The sequence below is a fragment of the Otolemur garnettii genome, unplaced genomic scaffold (assembly GCF_000181295.1).
Source record: "Otolemur garnettii isolate 467f Iridium unplaced genomic scaffold, OtoGar3 scaffold00094, whole genome shotgun sequence".
Taxonomy (NCBI): Eukaryota; Metazoa; Chordata; class Mammalia; order Primates; family Galagidae; genus Otolemur; species Otolemur garnettii.
Genome location: NW_003852489.1, coordinates 3,826,875 through 3,846,109, shown reverse-complemented (window position 1 = coordinate 3,846,109; position 19,235 = coordinate 3,826,875). Strand labels below are relative to the sequence as shown.

The 19,235-nt window shown below is 36.3% G+C and overlaps 1 protein-coding gene across 1 annotated transcript in view; it reads right to left on the bottom strand.

Moving 5' to 3' along the window:
• CLTC (clathrin heavy chain) overlaps window positions 1-19,235 on the bottom strand; it is a 78,269-nt gene that overhangs the window by 11,196 nt on the left and 47,838 nt on the right. Inside the window, exons 11-28 of the mRNA XM_003795590.2 lie at window positions 18,751-18,888; window positions 18,352-18,516; window positions 18,014-18,194; window positions 16,319-16,482; window positions 11,927-12,052; window positions 10,642-10,784; window positions 7,504-7,738; window positions 5,568-5,690; window positions 4,390-4,535; window positions 3,709-3,892; window positions 3,327-3,519; window positions 2,745-2,902; window positions 2,375-2,539; window positions 2,153-2,260; window positions 1,902-2,069; window positions 1,628-1,777; window positions 1,416-1,547; window positions 1,193-1,303 (exon numbers count right to left, since the gene is read on the bottom strand). Coding sequence (XP_003795638.1) covers window positions 1,193-1,303; window positions 1,416-1,547; window positions 1,628-1,777; window positions 1,902-2,069; window positions 2,153-2,260; window positions 2,375-2,539; window positions 2,745-2,902; window positions 3,327-3,519; window positions 3,709-3,892; window positions 4,390-4,535; window positions 5,568-5,690; window positions 7,504-7,738; window positions 10,642-10,784; window positions 11,927-12,052; window positions 16,319-16,482; window positions 18,014-18,194; window positions 18,352-18,516; window positions 18,751-18,888 — 2,790 coding nt within the window. The remainder of the gene's footprint in view (window positions 1-1,192; window positions 1,304-1,415; window positions 1,548-1,627; window positions 1,778-1,901; window positions 2,070-2,152; window positions 2,261-2,374; window positions 2,540-2,744; window positions 2,903-3,326; window positions 3,520-3,708; window positions 3,893-4,389; window positions 4,536-5,567; window positions 5,691-7,503; window positions 7,739-10,641; window positions 10,785-11,926; window positions 12,053-16,318; window positions 16,483-18,013; window positions 18,195-18,351; window positions 18,517-18,750; window positions 18,889-19,235) is intronic.

Sequence of the window (19,235 nt, the reverse complement as noted above, 5' to 3'; positions counted from 1 at the left end):
ACCTTAGGTGTATGTGGCTGGCGCTTTAGCCACTTGAGCCACAGGCGCCGAGCCCCCACTCAGCTTTTATTGAAAGCTATTTTGCTCATTTAGCTCAGAGGTTAAGCTGAGGAAGGGAACAAAAACACCAGCAGTTTCTCTGAGTAAGCATGTTAGTTCTTATTCTATCTATAATCATTAACTTTAAGGGTCTGAGCAGCCTTGAGAAATCCGAAACCTGAGCCTCATGTGGGGACAGCCTCCCGTCTGTGATCACAGAGATTCCTTGAGAGAGGTTAATTCTCACAAGTTCACTGTGGAGTAGATGCCACCTGCATTAGTCTCCCTGAACCATCAGTAGAACAGAAGAATTTTCTTCACATCTCCACCCCAGAGGCATCTTCCTCTGTGATAAGGGGGTATAGGCCCTCCTGCCCATATTTCAAGAGCTTAAGGTGTTCCCTTGATTTCTGCCCTGGCCATAATACAAATCCCCACAATGGGTATTTGCTTTTTTTTTGAGACCCTGTCTCTTTATGTGACCCTCAGTAGAGTGCCATGGCATCACAGCTCACAGCAACCTCTTTGGCTTAAGCGATTCTCTTGCCTCAGCCTTCCAAGTAGCTGGGACTATAGGTGCCTACCACAACGTCCAGCTATTTTTTGGTTGTAGTTGTCATTGTTGTTTAGCGGGCCAGGCTGGGCTCAAACCTGCCAGCTTCAGTATATGTGGCCTGTGCCCTACTCACAGAGCTATGGGTGCTGAGCCTGGGTATTTGCTTTGAATGCTGACTGGGCAAGGGATGGCTTAGTTAATGTTCCTCCCAGGCCTTGCACATAGCTTCCTCTAAGGCCACTCTTTCTTCAGAGTGCTTACCTAGCAGAGGTGTTTGCAAGCTATATGCCTTACATGCAAGGCTTCTAGGAAATTCAGGAACTGCTCAGATAAGGAATTTAGCTGCTGGTTTAGCTTAGCTTGCTTAGCTTATTTCTCTGTTTTTCCCTTTTTCTGTGGGTGTTTTCCCTTGCCAAGAATGGGGTCTTCAGTCCCTATTCTGTCTGCACTTATTTAACCTCACTACATTTCCCAGGCATATAGGTACCTACTGCTTATAATCAGGATAATGGGCTTTTTAAGTGGCAAAATATACCAACTTTACAACACAACCATAACTTGAGTGTTGAGAATATATGTAAGAATCAAATGTTTCACCTGATAATCTTCTTCTGTAATAAAGAGATTGTTCAGTGATTCATTCACAGATTTGTTGTTGTGGTTCTGAACTGAACGCAAATATGGTTTCACCAATGGTAGCTGTTTAACCTTTAAAATAAAGAGTTTGTTACAAATATAGCATCTTATTAAAGTTCTAGGAACAAAAGTTATACAGTATGTCTTAAAACCTTGCTATGAAGCTTTGGTTTAAAATTATTACCTTGCTAAAATAATTGACTGCACGAGTGTGATCCAACCGTGGAGACAGCACCATCAGCAAATCATTTAACAACAGAGGCTTGAATTCTAAGTAGAACTGTATTGCTCTGTAATATAGTTCCACATTGGCAACCTAAAATGGAAAACTCCATATGTAAGTCACCTAGTGAGCGTGCTCCTCTGAAGCCTTTCTCTTCTAAAGAAGGTACACACCTTGGTAATGATATCTTTGAACTGCCCTTCTTTCCATGCATCAGTTGGATGATTCATCATGGTAATTATGGCATTATCATATTCTTCATACTTGTCATACAAAAACACCAGTTCTGCCCAAAGATGAGCTTGTTCTGCAGCTCTTAGCACCTGTGTAAGATATAATTGCTTGAAATGAGTTTCTAATTCCTAAGCTAAAAGACTTTTAAAAAAAAATGCTTTTATGTATTAGTGATAGCTACAGAGTTACTTCATAATGTTAGAGTTTGGTTACCTTAGGAATATTCACTCTAGACCAGAACAGCTCTAGATGCTCCCTCATCTTCTGAGGCTTAAATTTAGAGTATAAAATAGCTAATTCGGTAAACATTCCCATGTGAGCTCGCTCAAGTCCCAATGCTGCTTCCAACATGGTTATCAGTTCTTCAAAATATCCACGATCCTACACAAGAGAAATATGCAATTAAAGATGCGAATATCTGTGATCAAGGGTCTCAGATTACATAAAAGGCTCCTGTTCATTACCTGATAGTAGTTGATAAGTTCCTCTAATTCATCTGCATGCACAACAATATGAAGCCCACACATCTGAGCAAGACGAAATTCTTTCCCATCAACACAGGCGAAGCAGACCTACAATAAACATTTCCTCTATGTGAACTCAAATACAGGCATAACGAGTGTTTCCAACTTGTGATCAGTTTAAACAACATTTCCAAACAGATCTTGAATTTGTGTTTAGATTACCTCTTTCCATGTTCTAGTACTGTTAGCTTTCCGAGCTCCATCAACAGCTGCCTGATATTCACCCAGGTGAACCAGGGTAGATGCCAAGCGTCCGAAATTAGAAACATTATTGTATAGCAACTTAGCAGCATCATACATTTTTTCATCATAACAACGGTCACCAACCTGGAAGAAAAAGGACAATTCATTTTCAGTAATACATTAATATTAGCTTAATTCTCTTTCCAAATTAACATCTTGGAAATATTTTATATTCCAGTAAGATTTTTCCTGGGAACACTTCAGTTATGATGTGTTGATTGCAAACTAATGCAAGTTGCTCAATTATTTATTTTTACCCTGCTTAAAAAAAGATGAAAAGGAAACCTACTTGTTGGATATGAGCATTATTTGGACCATTGATGAACTCTTCTAACTCTGCAAGGCGGTTTGTCTTAGCCAAGGCAAATATCAATTCTGTTTCCACATAGGACTCTCGAGCCTTTTTACGGGCCATCTGCAAGTACTTCACCAGTTCCTCCCAGTTTCCTAAGCACAGAAAAAAATAGTAGTCCAAACACTAACATTCTATGTTTATTTTTTCAAGTAAGTAAGAACCGCAATAGAGTTACAGAAATTGCAAAATTACACTTCTCTATTATCACTGACCAAATAGGTGAATTCCCTTTTTCCTTGAACTTTTAAGATTAGAACTCTTACCAAAATTTTATAAGACTTCAAAACAAAAAAACAAAAAAACAACAACAAAAAAAGACTTTAAAATAGAAAGCTGATCTTTCCCACAGACCTTAAAGTTCACAATATATAGCCTCTCTGTATGTGGACTAAGATGGGAGGGCTAAAAGTTTTCATGACTAACCACATAGTGTCCAACTCCTACATAATTCAGAACAGGTATCTTAATGCTTCATCATTTTCTGAATTCTTAACACATAAAGGTAAGAAGTCATACCACTAGTATTGGCAGCCTGAACAACTTCCATGTAGGATGAAGGATCATCTGCTTTGATGTAAGAATCAATGGCTTCTTTCACCATTCCTTTCTGCAACTGGGCTTTCGCAAGTTGACTCCACACTGCAGGTTCATTGCATCGTTCAGCAAACTCATATGCTCGATCCAAGTTTCCAATATGTTCAATCAAGACCTAGACAACCAATTTTTGAATTAGAATCGTAACAAACTGGATCTTATAGCAATTACATTTAAGCTGATAGCATTTTATTGTTCTTCTACTGGCACAACAATTACATCCACCATCATAGGACAATGCATGTACTGAATCAAGAGGAGGCACTGCATACAGTAATTCAACTTGTGTAATCTGAAAATTTACCTGTACTGCCGAAGTATTGACATCGAATTTCCGGAAAATAGCAAATGCTTCTTCAAACAGCTCATTGCTGATGGCAATATTGGCAATATCTGGGGCATCATAATTATCAAGGCGGTTAATATACTCCATAACACGTGTACGGTCAGCCTTAATCGCCGTGAGAATGAGGAGATTTTGTAGATTCCTTTAAGAAAAGGAGTAAATATTTTATTTATTTATTTGAGATAGTCTCACTCTATTGCCCAGGCTAAACAACAGTGACCTCATCAAAATTAACTGCAACCTCCAACTCCTGGGCTTAAGTGATCCTCCCACCTCAGCCTCCCAAGTAACTGGGACTACAGGCGTGTGATCACCACAACTGGCTAATTTTTCTATTTTTTGTCTTGCTACGTTGCTCAGGCTGGTCTCAAGTGATACTCTTATTTCAGCCTCCCAGAGTGCTCAGATTATAGGCAGGAACCACCATGCCCTCCTGAAATGAATATTTTAAATGCAATATTTAAAAAGTATCAGTCATAAAAAATAACCAGTGTGGCTACAGAGGGGGTTTTTACTTTAAGGACATAGGCAAAGAAGAGAGTGGGTACAGCACAGTGAGAATTCAGACAACTTTCTTTTTGTTCCTTCCCAAAATTAAGTACTGACAAATAGCCAATCAATCACTCACTAATAGCATACCTGTGTTCACTGAATACAGAGTTATCAAGGACAATTTTCTCCAGCAGTTCAATAAGTTCATTAGGAAGGTCTGCAGTCATAAAAGCCTTGACAGTTACTGACACTTCTTCAGGGTCCTGAGTCTCAGACAAGGCTGTCTGTACAACCTACAAAGCACATGTGAGAAATAACTGAGAGTCAAGGTAGTTTTTAAAGATATTACCTAATAAGAATCCCACTAATAAACTGGAAATAGGCAGAAAAGAATAAAAGAGAAAAACAATGTATTTTTTTTGAGAGATTTACTCTGTTGCCCTAGGCTAGAGGGCCATGGTCTCACAGCTCACAGCAACCTCAACTCTTGGGCTCAAGTGATCCTCTTGCCTCAGCTTCCAAGTAGCTGGGACTTAAGGTGCCCACTACAACATCCAGATAGTTTTTCTACTTTTTATTATTACTTTCTTGCAACAGAGTTTTATTTTGTCAACCTCAGTAGAGTGCTCTAGCATCACAGCCTACAGCAACTTCAAACTCCTGGCTCAAGTAATCTCCTTGCCTAGGCACCCCAAATAGCTGGGACTACAGGCACCCACAATGCCCATAACTAATTTTTTTTTTTTTTTAAAGATAGGGTCTTATTCTTGGTCAGGCTGGTCTTAAACTCCAGAGCTGAGGCAATCCACCCACCTTAGACTCCCAGAGTGCTAGGGTCACAGGTATGAGCAACCACACCTGGCCCTATATTTTTAATTTTATATAGGTACAAAACCACATCTCATTTGCAGTTCTGTTCTTATTAGCGAGATTTAACAATTTCCCCACTTCGTCTTTTGTATTTTCTCTTATCAAGCCTTATCTTTTGCTGACTTAAGTCTAAAATATTTTTAATTAATTTAGCCACTTCTCAGGTTAATGGTTAATAATTGCAATCCTTAACGCTTAATTTTCTGTTTCCCTTTTAAACTATGATGAACCCTGTTTGGGGGGATGTATCTTATTTTTCTTAATGTAATATATATGTATATTTGTACTTATATAAATTTATATCCACTTACATAGGGCATAATTTTAATTTTCTTCTACTTTGTACCGCCTTCTCTCATAGCTAAAGAAGATCCATTAGAGTATATCTGGGTATGAGGGAAGAGATTTTATTTGCAGTTAAAAAAATGAGCCTTGAACACATTTGCCAATTTTACCTGGTCAATCAGAGGTCTCCTGTAAGGATTGCTTTCCAATAGCACGCTACCCCACAACTCGGGATCCTTTCGACGAACCAGGTAGCGAGAAAGACTTTTGAACAGGGAATTCTCATTGCAAACCTAACAAAGATAGGAAAGATTAATTTTAAAGTAGAAATAAAGATGTTTTATAGAATGACTTTACTTTTAAAGGTTATTTCCTATCATTTAAACATTGTTTATCGTTTTATAGAAAAAAATATCCATTACTTATATAATCGTAAGTAGGTCACACCTAAATTTTTCCTCTTAAAATTTAACCAATAGAAAGAAAAATTATCAATTTCTGGAAGCTTTTAAAAAGCACCCTGAATTGCACCTAATTTTGGACTGTCTGTTCTACCCTCCCAGTCTTACCTATTCATGCACCAATACTTCACTGTTATTTGAGAAGACTGATAATATGCTTCAGTATCTGGTGAGAGGAATCCACCTCCACAGCTTTCTATTGTACCTTCCCAAGGGTGAGGAAGGTACAAAATGAACCTTGTGTATTGTGTCCCAGAAAATAAGCACTCAAAGATTGATAAATCCACAACATAAGGACATGGAACCAAACTGAAGAGGTTCCCATCAGCCCAAACAGGGACAGTTTCAGCATCATATCTAAGAATAGCAGCCTATAACCCATTAAATAAAATAGAAATCCATGAATATGTGAGTGCTCCATGACAAATGTGAAGAAAGTGCTGGACTTGGATAAACCAACACATGAAGAATGGTTTAAGCAAGAATTAACATACGCTAAATTTGAGGGAAGGGAACAAGAGGATATTTATATGGTCTTATGAGTCTATTCATAGACTACTTAATATCTGCAAGAGAATGAGTAATCACACAATGGAGAAATGGGACAACTTGATTAAAACTAACATCACAATGGGGACAAATAGACATCACATACCTCTGGATGTAATTGCATGAGAAAGACAAAATACCATATAAGTGTATTCTAGATGGAAAGTTATAAACCTAACCAAAAGGAACAATCAGACAAACACAAGCAGAAATTTTTTAAGAGACTTTACATTTAGATGAAATATACAGACGAGGCAAATACATGTACATAGAAACAGAGCACAGTTCAGTGGTTGTCAGAGGCTTGGGGGTGGTATATGAGCTACTTAATGAGTATGGGGTTTCCTTTGAGGCTATGAAAACTTGGAACTAGATAATGATGCAGACTAGACAGCACTGTAAATCTACTAAATGCCACTGAATTGTTCATGATAAAATGGTTAATTTGATGTTACATGAATTTTGCCTCAATAAAAGATTACAAATAGAAAAAATACTATTATTCACAAGATATCAATGTCACAAGATAACAAAAACTATTCTAGATTAAAGGAAACTAAACAGACATAACTACATGCAATATGAGACTAAAGAAGAAATAACTGCAAAGACATTCTTGGTCAACTGACAAAATTGGAATGGTGAGAATTCCAATGAAAAAGATTCTTAAAAGTAATCTATCAAGACTGACTGAAAGTGGTATCTATGATGTGGGTATGAAAGTTATTCTTAGGAAATAAATCCCAAATGGGTATTAGGTCATAATGCATGCAGCTTATTATCACATGGCCAAAAAATTACATGCGTATGAATGTATGTATGAATGGTATATGAAATAATGTGACAACGCGAATGATAAAGCTAGTGGGATTAGAACATTAATAGGTCAATAATCAGGATAAAGGGTATAGACTTCACTATTTGGGGTACTTCTAGGTTTACAATTCTTTTCAAATAAAGTCTTCAAAAAATACCCACCATCCAAAAATGCTTTTTTACTTAAAATCACTCTCAGACTCTCCAAGTTCACCAGTCTGACATATAAGAGGTTTTTAAAAATGCAGATTTCTCTGTACATTCAGCTAGCAGTACTCACATTAATAAGTTCCAGATCACACTGGCCACGCTCATAAGCAACACAGGCCAGATGTGGATCTCTCTTCTCACAATACTTTCCAACAACACGACTATCGTAATAAGGATTTTCACGAAGAAATCTCTCTGGGTTGTTGTTACTGTCTATGTAGATTTTGGCTAAGGCATTGTGAGTAGCAGGTTCCTCACAGCCCTCATGAATCCTGGCCTCTAGCCAAGGCAGAAGCAGTTTCAATCTAGGAGAGAAACATACAATAAACAAAAAACACAAATTTACAATTACTGTATTATAAAAACACACTCTTGACATACTAACTACAAGTACCTATGGTCTATAACAGAGGTCCTCAAACTTTTTAAACAGGGGGCCAGTTCATTGTCCTTCAGACCGTTGGAGGGCCAGACTGCAGGCCCTGGGACAAGTCGGCTGCTAAGCAGGACAGGCAGCGATGGCAAAAACACCCGGCGGGCCAGATAAATGTCCTCCGTATGTGGCCTGCAGGCCGTAGTTTGAGGACGTCTGTTCTATAATGTGCTTTCACATACTTTTTAAAAATAGAGACGGGGCCTCACTAAGTTGCCTAGGCCGAAGTGCAGTGGCTATTCACAGGTATGATCACAGTGCACTTTTGCCTCAACTTCCTGGACCCAAATGATATCCCCACCTCAGCCTCCTAAGTAGTTGAGATTACAGTCACATACCATCCCGCCTGGCTTTACATTATTTTTAATTCCCAACAATTCTATTACAAATTGGGAATTTAAGACTCAAAAGATGGTTGAGTTGCCAAGATTACACAGAAGGCATATAAGACTTTTTTTGCTCTCCAAGATCTTTGTTCTAAGATATACCTATCTACTTATATCAGGATATAAGAATATTACAAATTCATAAACTATCCTTTCTTTATACCAGAAAAAATATCTGGGCTTTAGAAAATTTTGTTTAGGGATAGTATGGGGATATTGTGTGATACAGGCCAGATTATCTAAAGTTCCTTTTGGTGTTTAACACAGTTAAAACATGGCATTATGTAAAGCCAAAGGAGTCAGTACCTGAAACATATAATGGGAATAAGATTTGGTAGTTTAAATTTTTTTTTTTTTGGTTGGAGCTGGGTTTGAATCTGCCACCTCTGGTATACGGGGCCAGTGCCCTACTCCTTTGAGCCACAGGTGCCACCCATGATTTGGTAGTTGTAGTTTTGGTTTAATAGTTTTAGCTATCATGATCTACCATTAGTCATGGTTGTGCTACACTACAGCTTATGTTTCAATTTCAATGGTCCTGATGACCATGACTCTTTTACTCTTTTATATATATATACATATATATATATACACACATATACACACACACACACACACATATATATATATATTTAAAAGTAAGAGATGGGGTCTTTCTTTGTTGCCCAGGCAAGTCTTAAACTCCGAGGCTCAAGTGATCAACCACGGTCTAAATATTAAAAGCAGCCAGAAAAAAGGCATTATTCCATTATTTTCACTATCAAATTAATGTAGCTATTATGAAAATGCCTATTAAATACTCTTAATTGTTTTCATTAATAAAGACAAAAATCAAGCTTTTATAAACATGCGCAACCCAAGCAGCTGTGCCATGTCAACTCAAAGAATAAAGATTAGCTAAGGCATATCTACACTACTGACTTAAGTTATGAATCTAGTTTTTCACAATGTAATTTCCAAAGATCAAATTACCTAACTATAACGGCTGTTTGCTTGGAATATGCAATAAGACTGATTTTAGGTATCAGACTTAAGATTCAACTGATTCTCTTTGTAAATGTTAAACTGTTATAACCTAAACGACATCAAACTTTTACGTCAGTATTATACTGTGTACGTATTATCCTTAAATGCAAAATTTTCTCCATATTTGAAATTTTCTCCATATTTGAAACATTCTATTACAAACTCTAAAAATACTATTAGTAAGTCATCTATCCCAATTGAGTGCAAAATAAATATCATAGGTTTTCTTGATATCTCTTAATACACAGAGGGTTCCCAAAAGGAAAAGACTATGTTAAAATTATAAAATTATTCAATATATAGGGTGTCCATAAAGTTCCTGACAACTATTTAAATTTCACATGAACTTTATGGCCACCCTGTATACTGAAGATGTTTTGTTATCTCATATATTACATCTTGTATTTCGAGTAACTGCAGAAATCAAACATGACTTTGAGTATTACAATTTTAATACAGGTATACACAATTTTTTGGCACCCTCTTTAGATCAAATAACTTCCCATTATAATACCAATTCACTAACCTCCTTCAGTACCATGAGCCACTTCCCAAACACTAATTCCTAAAAATGTTCCAGCTAAAAAAAAGGATTCAGTCTAGTAACCTTTAGAAGCACTTACACTATATTAGAAATTCTTAACTCATATTAAGGAACTATAATTATCAATCTAATTCAGAGTTGCACAGGGAACTCTTTGCCCTCCTGTATTTGAAACACCACCATCCTATTTATCGAAGAGTTAGTTGTTAAACATACTGGTATCATACCCAACTAAAAAAGAAGCTTACTTAAATAGTTTACACTGAAAAATTATACAAAGTCAAATCACATAACACATTAAAAAATATAAAAAAGAAATCAACCAGGTTAACAGATTTTTTTCTTTTTTGAGACAGAGTCTCACTCTGTCAACCTCAGTAGAGCGCCCTGGCGTCATAGCTCATAGCAACCTCAAACTCTTGGGCTCAAGCGATTCTCTTGTCCCAGCCTCCCAAGTAGCTGGGACTACAGGCACCCGCCTCAATGCCTGACTATTTTTAGAGTTGGGGTCTTGCTCTTGCTCATACTGGGCTTGAACCGTGAGCTCAGGCCATCCACCCACCTAAGCTTCCCAGAGTGCTAGGATTACAGGGGTGAGCCACCAAGCCCAGCCTAACAGATTTTCTATTTCAGACAACATTTTTTCCCCAGAGCTGTCAGCTATCTTATCACCTCTAAAGTAGATATCTCCAGGAAATTATTCTCCTGAATGAGCACCATAGATACTGAGGAACTGAGGCAACTAGCTCTATTTTCATCCATTACAGTTATAAGGCTACTAATTTAATCTCAGCTATGAAGGTTAAAATGGTACTACACCTGTTTCTTTTCTCCACTTCAGCAACAAGCTCATCAGTAGAGAACTGTCCTCTTACAACAAGAATCAAGTTTTTAATGACATCTTCTGAGCAATCAACATCAAGTAATCCTCCAATAACCACAGGAAGTCGACTTGGATTCACCTATGATTAAAAAAAAGAGGAATGCCATGATGTCCATAAGCAAAGAGAAGTTCAAAACAAATAAAACCTATTTCCCTCTTTTAAACTCAGTTTTAAAATTCAACTATAAACTGAAAGCCTAAATTTGCAACTAGACAGGAATTCAGCAGGAAGTCTAGCTAAAAACAAGACTTTGTGGATTAGAAAGTATTGAAAGCACTTCTTTTCCTCTCTATTGGTTTGGTTAATTATTAATAGTTACCTAGGCAATGCCATCAATGATAGATAAGGCCAAAGTGAAAGAATGACTGGAACACTGCCTAATAAAAAGGTTCCTATAGCAGCAACACCTAGAAATGTCATTTTCTTTCTAGAGTTGAAAGGTAAAGTAACTATCTATCTATCTATCTATTTTTTTGTGTGTGTGGAGACAGAAACTCATTATGTTGCCCTCAGTAGAGTGTCGTAACATCACAGCTCACAGCAGTCTCCAACTCTTGGGCTTAAGCAATTCTCTTGCCTCAGCCTCCCAAGTTGCTGGGACTACAGGCGCCCACCACAGTGCCCGGCTATTGTGTTGTTGTTGTAGCTGTCATTGTTGTTTGGCAGGCCTGGGCTGGATTTGAACCCGCCAGCCTTGCTGTCTGTGGCTAACACCCTAACTGCTTAAGTTATGGGCACTGAGCCTATATATATTTAAGATAGTTTGAAAACTGTGGTTTGGCATCTAGAACCTCTGCAGGGATACCTGACAGCTTATCAAGGGCCTGAGGCAACCCCACTTTTTCCAACTATAGTAATTCTAATTTTTTTTTTTTTTTTTTTTTTTTGCAGTTTTTGGCCGGGGCTGGGTTTGAACCTGCCACTATGGGGCCGGTGCCTTACTCCTTTGAGCCACAGGCACTGCCCAAGTAATTCTATTCTTATGTTTTGCACACTTGGCACACATATGAAGTTTTAATGAAGAAAGGCTTCTGCTGGGACAAAAAGTGTTGAAAGACAGTATAATAGACCACTCTTATTAGGCACATAGTTTCAAAAGGATGAGTATTTTCCAGACTATGAGAAATAATATCTACTAGTAGATTATACTTTAAAATTACCTTTGTATTACTAGTAAGACTAGTAAGATTATACTTTAAAATTACTTTTGTATTACTTACCTTCTGTACATATATCTCTATATACTTTTGAAGATTATTTCTATATAAATAGAGCACCAAATCATGGACGAAGTCAAATCGATCACACACAATGATAAGTGGTAGCTGATCTGTTAGTTTTGCTTCCTGAAAAAAAGGACAAATAGAAGTCTAATTTATCTCCTTCTATGAGGAATCAAATCTATGTAAAATGAGAATCTATTCTAAATTAATGGGAAAAGCGCACATAAACCTGGCCCTTCCATCAAAGGAGGAAATGCCCCAGTAATTAAATGTGCACACATCCCAGTTTCAGTAATTTTTACTAAGCAATACTTAATATACCAGATCCTTCCCAAGTATAGCCTTTTACAAGAAAAAAAAAAAATGGACAAATTAAGATTTGTGAACCATCAGTGGCTCTCAAGTTATAAAATCATTAAGGCTTTCATTAATACTAACACTTCAATTGAATTTGCAATTGACTTAATAACTTTAGTCACACTGTCAAAAGTATGGCCGAAATGGCTTACATTTATTGCAAACTAATGATTTCTACCCCTTCCCAATTCCAATCTATATAATCAGCCTCTGACATACTATTATAATAATTGTAAGAAAGCCTACAGGAGCAGCATGACAGTGATCACCATGAATATACCACATGCTGCTATAAGAAAAAGGCCAAAAAGAAAAAAAAAAGGCATTTAAAGAAAATACATCTTTAAATCGCCAACTGTTCTTACCATTACAAATACCAAACTACAATCCTACTGGTAGACTGACACAGAAGATATTATATACAGGTAGGTAAGACCTGTAGTGGGCATTTACCTGATACATGTCCTGTTATATTCCACAGACATAAGGTACAGCACAAAAAACAACAGTCTCCATCAGGAATTCATTTATACATAGTAAAACATTCCTCAATAAATGGTTCCTCTAAGACAGTCTACTAAAGAACTAGAACTAAGCAGGGTAGAACTTCTGCCAATGACAGCCACTAAGGACATTTTTTTCATAATTAGGATAAAATGGTTCCTAAGACCAGGGGCTATCAATCACCCACTCATACATAATATAAGGATTAGGCTATGAAGCATTCAGAGAACATCAAGGTGAATTTTAATTTAGCCATTCTAAATTAAAAATAAGAGTGGCTATGAAGTGGAAGTTCAGCTGCGGATTTTTCACATTAAGGAAAGTCAAGTATTATTTAACACCATGGAAACCGTACTAATAGCTCCTATAAACATTTCTAGAAACAAGCTGTCTGCATCTACCTATGCACAAAATTATAGCAGGTCATGTTTTTCCCTACTAAATGAACACCAAAAAATTAATGGATTAATATATGTCTTTTTCTTTATCCTGTTTAATGAACATATAAAATAAATACTCTATCACTTAGAGGAAAAAACATACTTGCAAGTAATCTAAGATTACTTATTCTATTCTCATGCATGGTTGCTTCAACTTTTGGCAAAGAATTCCACTTCTGTGGAATGCTCACTTTATTCTAAAAAAAAAAAAAAAAAAATTTGAGATAGAAAATGTAGATGAAAATTAGGCTATTTTCTTGATTGCCTAAATTTGAACATGATTTCATACATGAAAGTATGTTATTAGCATTAAACCATTTAATAAATGGTTACCAGTTATAATGGTTGAAGATTTTAAGATCAAAACTGAAATTATATAAACACATTCAAATTTTCTTTAGCATGAATTTGTTCATGAGTATCTAAGAACCAGACTCTGTTCTTAGGCACTCGAGATACAGCAGGGAAAAAAGGAAGCAGAGTCCATTCTCTCAAGGGACTTACATTCTAGTGAGAAAAGACAGCATCTCATAGTGGTTAATTGTTACAAAGAAAAACAAAGCAGGATAAGGGGGAAGTGAGAATGAGGCAGGAATGGGCTCTATTTTAGATAGGGTAACCTGAGACATCCTCTCTTATGACATTTGATCAGAAACCTGAAGAAGGTAAAGAAGGTCATGAAGATCTGAGACAAGTAGTCCAGAGCATGCAAGTAAAGGCCCTGGAACAGAAGAGGGTTGGGAGAGTTCCAGGAATAGCAAGCAGGCCAGTGTGGCTGAAGCAAAACAGGAGAGAAAGAATGGCAGAAAATAAGATCAAAGGTAGCAAGGAACAGATGATAGGTGTGAGGAAGAGTTCCACATATTCTACAGACAGCTTACAGTTCCACAAATGTAGGGCATGAGTCAAATGATGCTAATGACCCTTTTCATCTTGCTTACCAGATACTTTCTACTAATCTAGCACACAACTGGCACTCAAACATTCAAGATCAGATTCAGAGAAGTATTCTTCTTATGATCACAGAGGTTATATAAAACACCAATTACCATGCAGCTAGTACCTTAATAACAGTGATGACTGAGAGGAATTTTAACTACATACCATAGGCCAATAAGTAAAATTGAGTAAATGGTTTAATACATTCACTCCTCTCAATATTGGTATGAGAGGCTGAATATGATATCTCAAATCTTACCATTGAGTTCCCATCTCAGATTATTTAAACATAATAGATTCACCTTTAATTCAGGCTGGACATAAATTCCTTCAAAGAGTCAGAGCAACTTAAAATCAAAGAGAAAAAAACTTGCCTGATGGAAATCCCATGTAGACTGACTCCACTTAATTCCAAGGCCCATCCACACAGCTTATTAATAATGGTTACCACCTGAACAGACAACTCAATCAACACAGCTTATAAGAAACTAAAGCTGAGGCTAGGATTAGTTAACTTTCCTATGGTGACAACTAGATTTATGCTGAATGAACAATAGCTAAACAGAATCTGCAACAGGTCTGACTGGTTCAAAAGCTCATAATCCACATCCATTCCCCTACTATGTCAGACTTGCACCCAGTTCACAAACGTGAGGAGGAATCCTCATCGAATAAGATCACACAGGCTAAGCCATCTAAGCAGTACAGTTAACATCCTAGTACTCAAAGGATTTTTTTGAAGCTCAAGAATATTACAGTTAAATGATAATAGTTAATTTAATTCTACTTTACATATGTATAAACTCAAATATCAAATCCAAAGCTACAGAAATTATAACTACAGTATAAAGGTTGAAAGCTCAATAAAAACAGAAAAGAAATCATGTAAGAAGCTGGTAGTATTTTTTTAAAAAGGAAACAGTAATGATAATCAAAAGAGAGACCAAACCAGTGTTATAGGTACACTAGTCAAGCACAGTGCATCAGACCTTTATGTTTAGTTTTTCTTTTGTTGACACCAGAAAGTTCTGTTTAAATCACACCGCAATAGCCAGGTTACCCAAAATATTCATAATGGTAAAGACATTACAAAACTCTACTTTTTTGAAAGTTTATCTTTTAATCTAAAATGTAGGGCAATTTCAGCACTTTGACTACTTCAATTACACTAAAACTCCTTAATCTGGAACCCAACTACTAAATTCTATCAAAGAACATTCTACCTATGCAACTACAGATTACCTACAAATGATGACAGTTTGCAAATAGAAAAAGCCTATTTTTCATACTAAAATCATACCATAAATATTTTGGTTTTACTTTTAATTTAAAATTTTCCCAAAAGACAAAAAATACTTTTGAAACTTTCAAGTCTCTGGCATCACTCCACACACAAATCCAAGTTATAGTTTTCTTGGTCTTTTATAGAAAGCTGTCAACTTTAAAGCTTTATTTCCCTCACAAAGTAACTAGTAGGTATGAGAATAAAGCTAAAGCCAAATTAAACATTAAACAAAATTAACTGCCCTAATGGGAGTTCTAAAAAGTTCAGGAATCTTTCAATCATTGCTCTTTACTCCAACACAGATTGTCCTTACTTCTCTATAATCGAATTCATGTGTCACAAAGCTGAGCTTTTTTGTGTTTGATCTTACTGTTGATTTATGAATTACACATATTAATATTTTATATTTCTGGAGTCAGGTAGATCTGATGATAAACTTATATCCTTTAGATTAACAGACCCCTTTATCTATAATAGAGGTTCCTCAAAAATGATACAGAGGGAAAGCTCATCTTAACACTCAAAAGAAGGCTAAGTGATAGTCTAAAATGACACTGAGAGCAGACCACCCATTTCTCAAACTTCCTTCCAAAATTAAAACGAAACAAATACAATGCCTTTGAAATGGTGCTATTATTTTTCCTTCTTTTAAACAGATGGTCGTTCTTAAGTATTACTTATCATTTCCCCTCCCTATTTCAGAGGAAACCATCTAGTTTAGAAGAATGCAGCACACAATTTAAGAATGCTAAGAATTTCATATTTAGGAGAAAATATTTTTTATTGATTTTAAAACTATGAAAAAATTCCTTCAGAACTTCTCATCTTCCACCTAAATAGAAAACATTTCCCCAAACCACTTACCTTGAGAAAATTCTTGACTCGCTCAGGATCGTAACAGTTGCTTTCTCTGCAGATTCTTTCTACTTCTTTAATCTGCCCAGTCTTGCAAGCTGCCTGAATGTATTTAAAGTGCACATCTGGATCCTGACTGAAGTTAACAATGGATCCCAGAAAATAAAAGAGACCTTAAAGAAATAAGCAATGGAAATTAAGCACGGATATACTTTTGAGAATAATAGAACTAGAAAACATTTAAGCAATTAAAACATTTTTATACTGAATATCCCCCAAATATAAACTGGTTACTTAAAAAGCTCAATAAGAATACTAATTATTCTAGTAACCAGTTTAATAAAATGAATGTACTTTAATCCCTAAGAACATAAAATTCAACCCAATGTTTTCTAATGATTTAGAACCAGTTAGGGAAAGCTACTCAATATCAAAGCTCATTATCACACCATATTCTGTATTATAAATTTTAAATGAAGTCCCCAATATCAGTTGTTTTTCAATATACAATAAGAAGCATATAGAAGTAATTTGGAAAGAATTTAATACAGTGCTATCCAAAAGAACTTTCTCCAATAATGAAAACATTCTTTATCTGCGTTATCCAATATGATAGCCACTAACCACACGTGGCTACCAGGCACTTGAAATGTGGCTACTGTGATTAAAAAACTAAATATTAAATTTTATTTAATTTTAATAACTAAGTGTAAACAGCTCCATGTAGCTACTGGTTATAGTACTAAAGAGCATAAATTTGGTGCATGGGTAACATTTGGAAACAGAAATTTAAGATAACCAGTAGAATCTCTTAGCCTTCTATCTAGAGCATTACTATCATAAAGCAGGTAAAAAAGGTAGAACAGAATTTAGCTAACGAACATAAAAGATACCCAACAGTTGTTACAATAGTACTCTGTACAGAGTAGTTTCCAACTAAGGGGGACTTCCTCCCTGGAGACAGTTTTTGTTATCGCAACTGGTGAATCTGATACTACCGGCATCTATTAGGTAGAACCCATGAATTCTGCTATATATCCTACAAACCCAGGTCAAACCCTCTCACAACAATTATTCAGCCTCAAATGTTGCTAATACCAAGGTTGAAAGATCTTGCTATATAGTGACAAGTCATAAAATGGCCTTGGCTAGAATCATCTGACATCATCAACAGTCTGACATATAAGCACAACACACTATACCTGCTCATTGGTATAGGGTGAAGCTCTCTTATTCAAAGTGCTTGATACCAGAAGTATTTTGTATTCTGGAATATTTGCATCAATTATACTTACCAGTTCAGCACACTTAATATGAAAATCCAATTCTCAATACTCAATAAGCATTTCCTTTAAGCCTCATGTCAACACTCAAAAGGTTTGGGATTTCTGACATATTTCAGATGTAAGATTAGGAATGCCCAACCTATATTTTCATCTTATGTAATTATGACAAAGCCATTACCTATTTTTAAGATTCTACCTTTAATTCACCTATAAAATATCTAAGCAGATAGTCTTGTATACTGCATGTGCTTAGGATCCCATATAACAGGGCCTTGACATTTGCTGAATAAACCTTAAAATACTAAAATGTCCCAAAAAATTAACCTTTAAGAAAGACAGAATTTCTAATAGTCTATTCATAGGAATACCTCTACTTGGCTATTTTAAGTAATTTTTAAAACTCAGAACTCCTAATTACCTTCAAAACTCTTGAAAGATTCAAAAAGTTCAATCAATGACTGAGTTGACAGTTGCTCATGATACTTAGAAGCCACCTGAACACAGATTTGCAGATTCTGACGAATATTGGCAGACAGCATGGCTCTGAGGCATTCTAGGGAGTCTTCTACTGATAAGGACCCAAAGTAATTCACTAACCACTACAAGACAAAATAAATAATAATGAATAAATGAAATAATGTCAAATCTCAAGAGTGGTACGAAATTACTAATATATAGCAGTACCAAGAACCACAAACATATTTTTAATATATCAATTAATCATAGCACCATTTGTTAGATAAAAAACTGAAATACCTCAGGGTTAAGAAGATGAGTGTGAACAACTGCACGCTTTATATCATATAAATCAGTGAAGTGTTCTAATGCACGCTGCAGTAGGCCAGCCTTTTCACACAATTGTGCAATATGAGCCCGGTCATAATGGGTGAACATCTGATTCCCTAGAATAGCATCTGCAACCTAGAAAACCACAAGCAGGATGAGTTTATCCTACTGTCCCATTTTTATCAGTAATTCAACATCCATATTCCCTATTAAGATTCAACAGTGAATTGGTAAAGGAAATAAAGTACAAAGGCATGTTAAGCTAGTTTTCTTGAATAAGGAATAGGCACCTCAGCTATAACAATGTAAGAAGCTCCGAATAACTGCTAAAACAGTGTTGAAAACATCCCTTAAAAAACAAACACATACTTGAGGCGCATGCATAAGGTTCATCTCAAGCAATCTCGTCTGTAAAGGACCTTCAGAGGGGCGATTATTCTTCAGCGCATCAAGCAAGAATGCAGTACACTGCTGAATTAGATTGTATTCCATAAAGACGTCCACAATCTATAAAAAAAATTAAAAGAAACTGTCTTAAGATATTGCAAGATACTGTAGATGAAATTAAGCACAATCTCTTTCTTTTTTTTTTTCTTCTTGCAGTTTTTGGCCCAGGGCTGGGTTTGAACCCACCACCTCCAGTACATGGGGCCAGTGCACTACTCTTTGAGCCACAGGCCCCACCCACACAATCTCTTTCTTTACATATAAAAACTTCAGGCCAGGAGTGACGGCTCACTCCTGTAATCCTAGCACTTGGGAGGCCAAGGCGGATAGATTGCCTGAGCTCATGGGTTCAAGACTAGCCTGACTGAGCCACAGTGAGACCCACCCCATCTCTTTTTTTTTTTTTT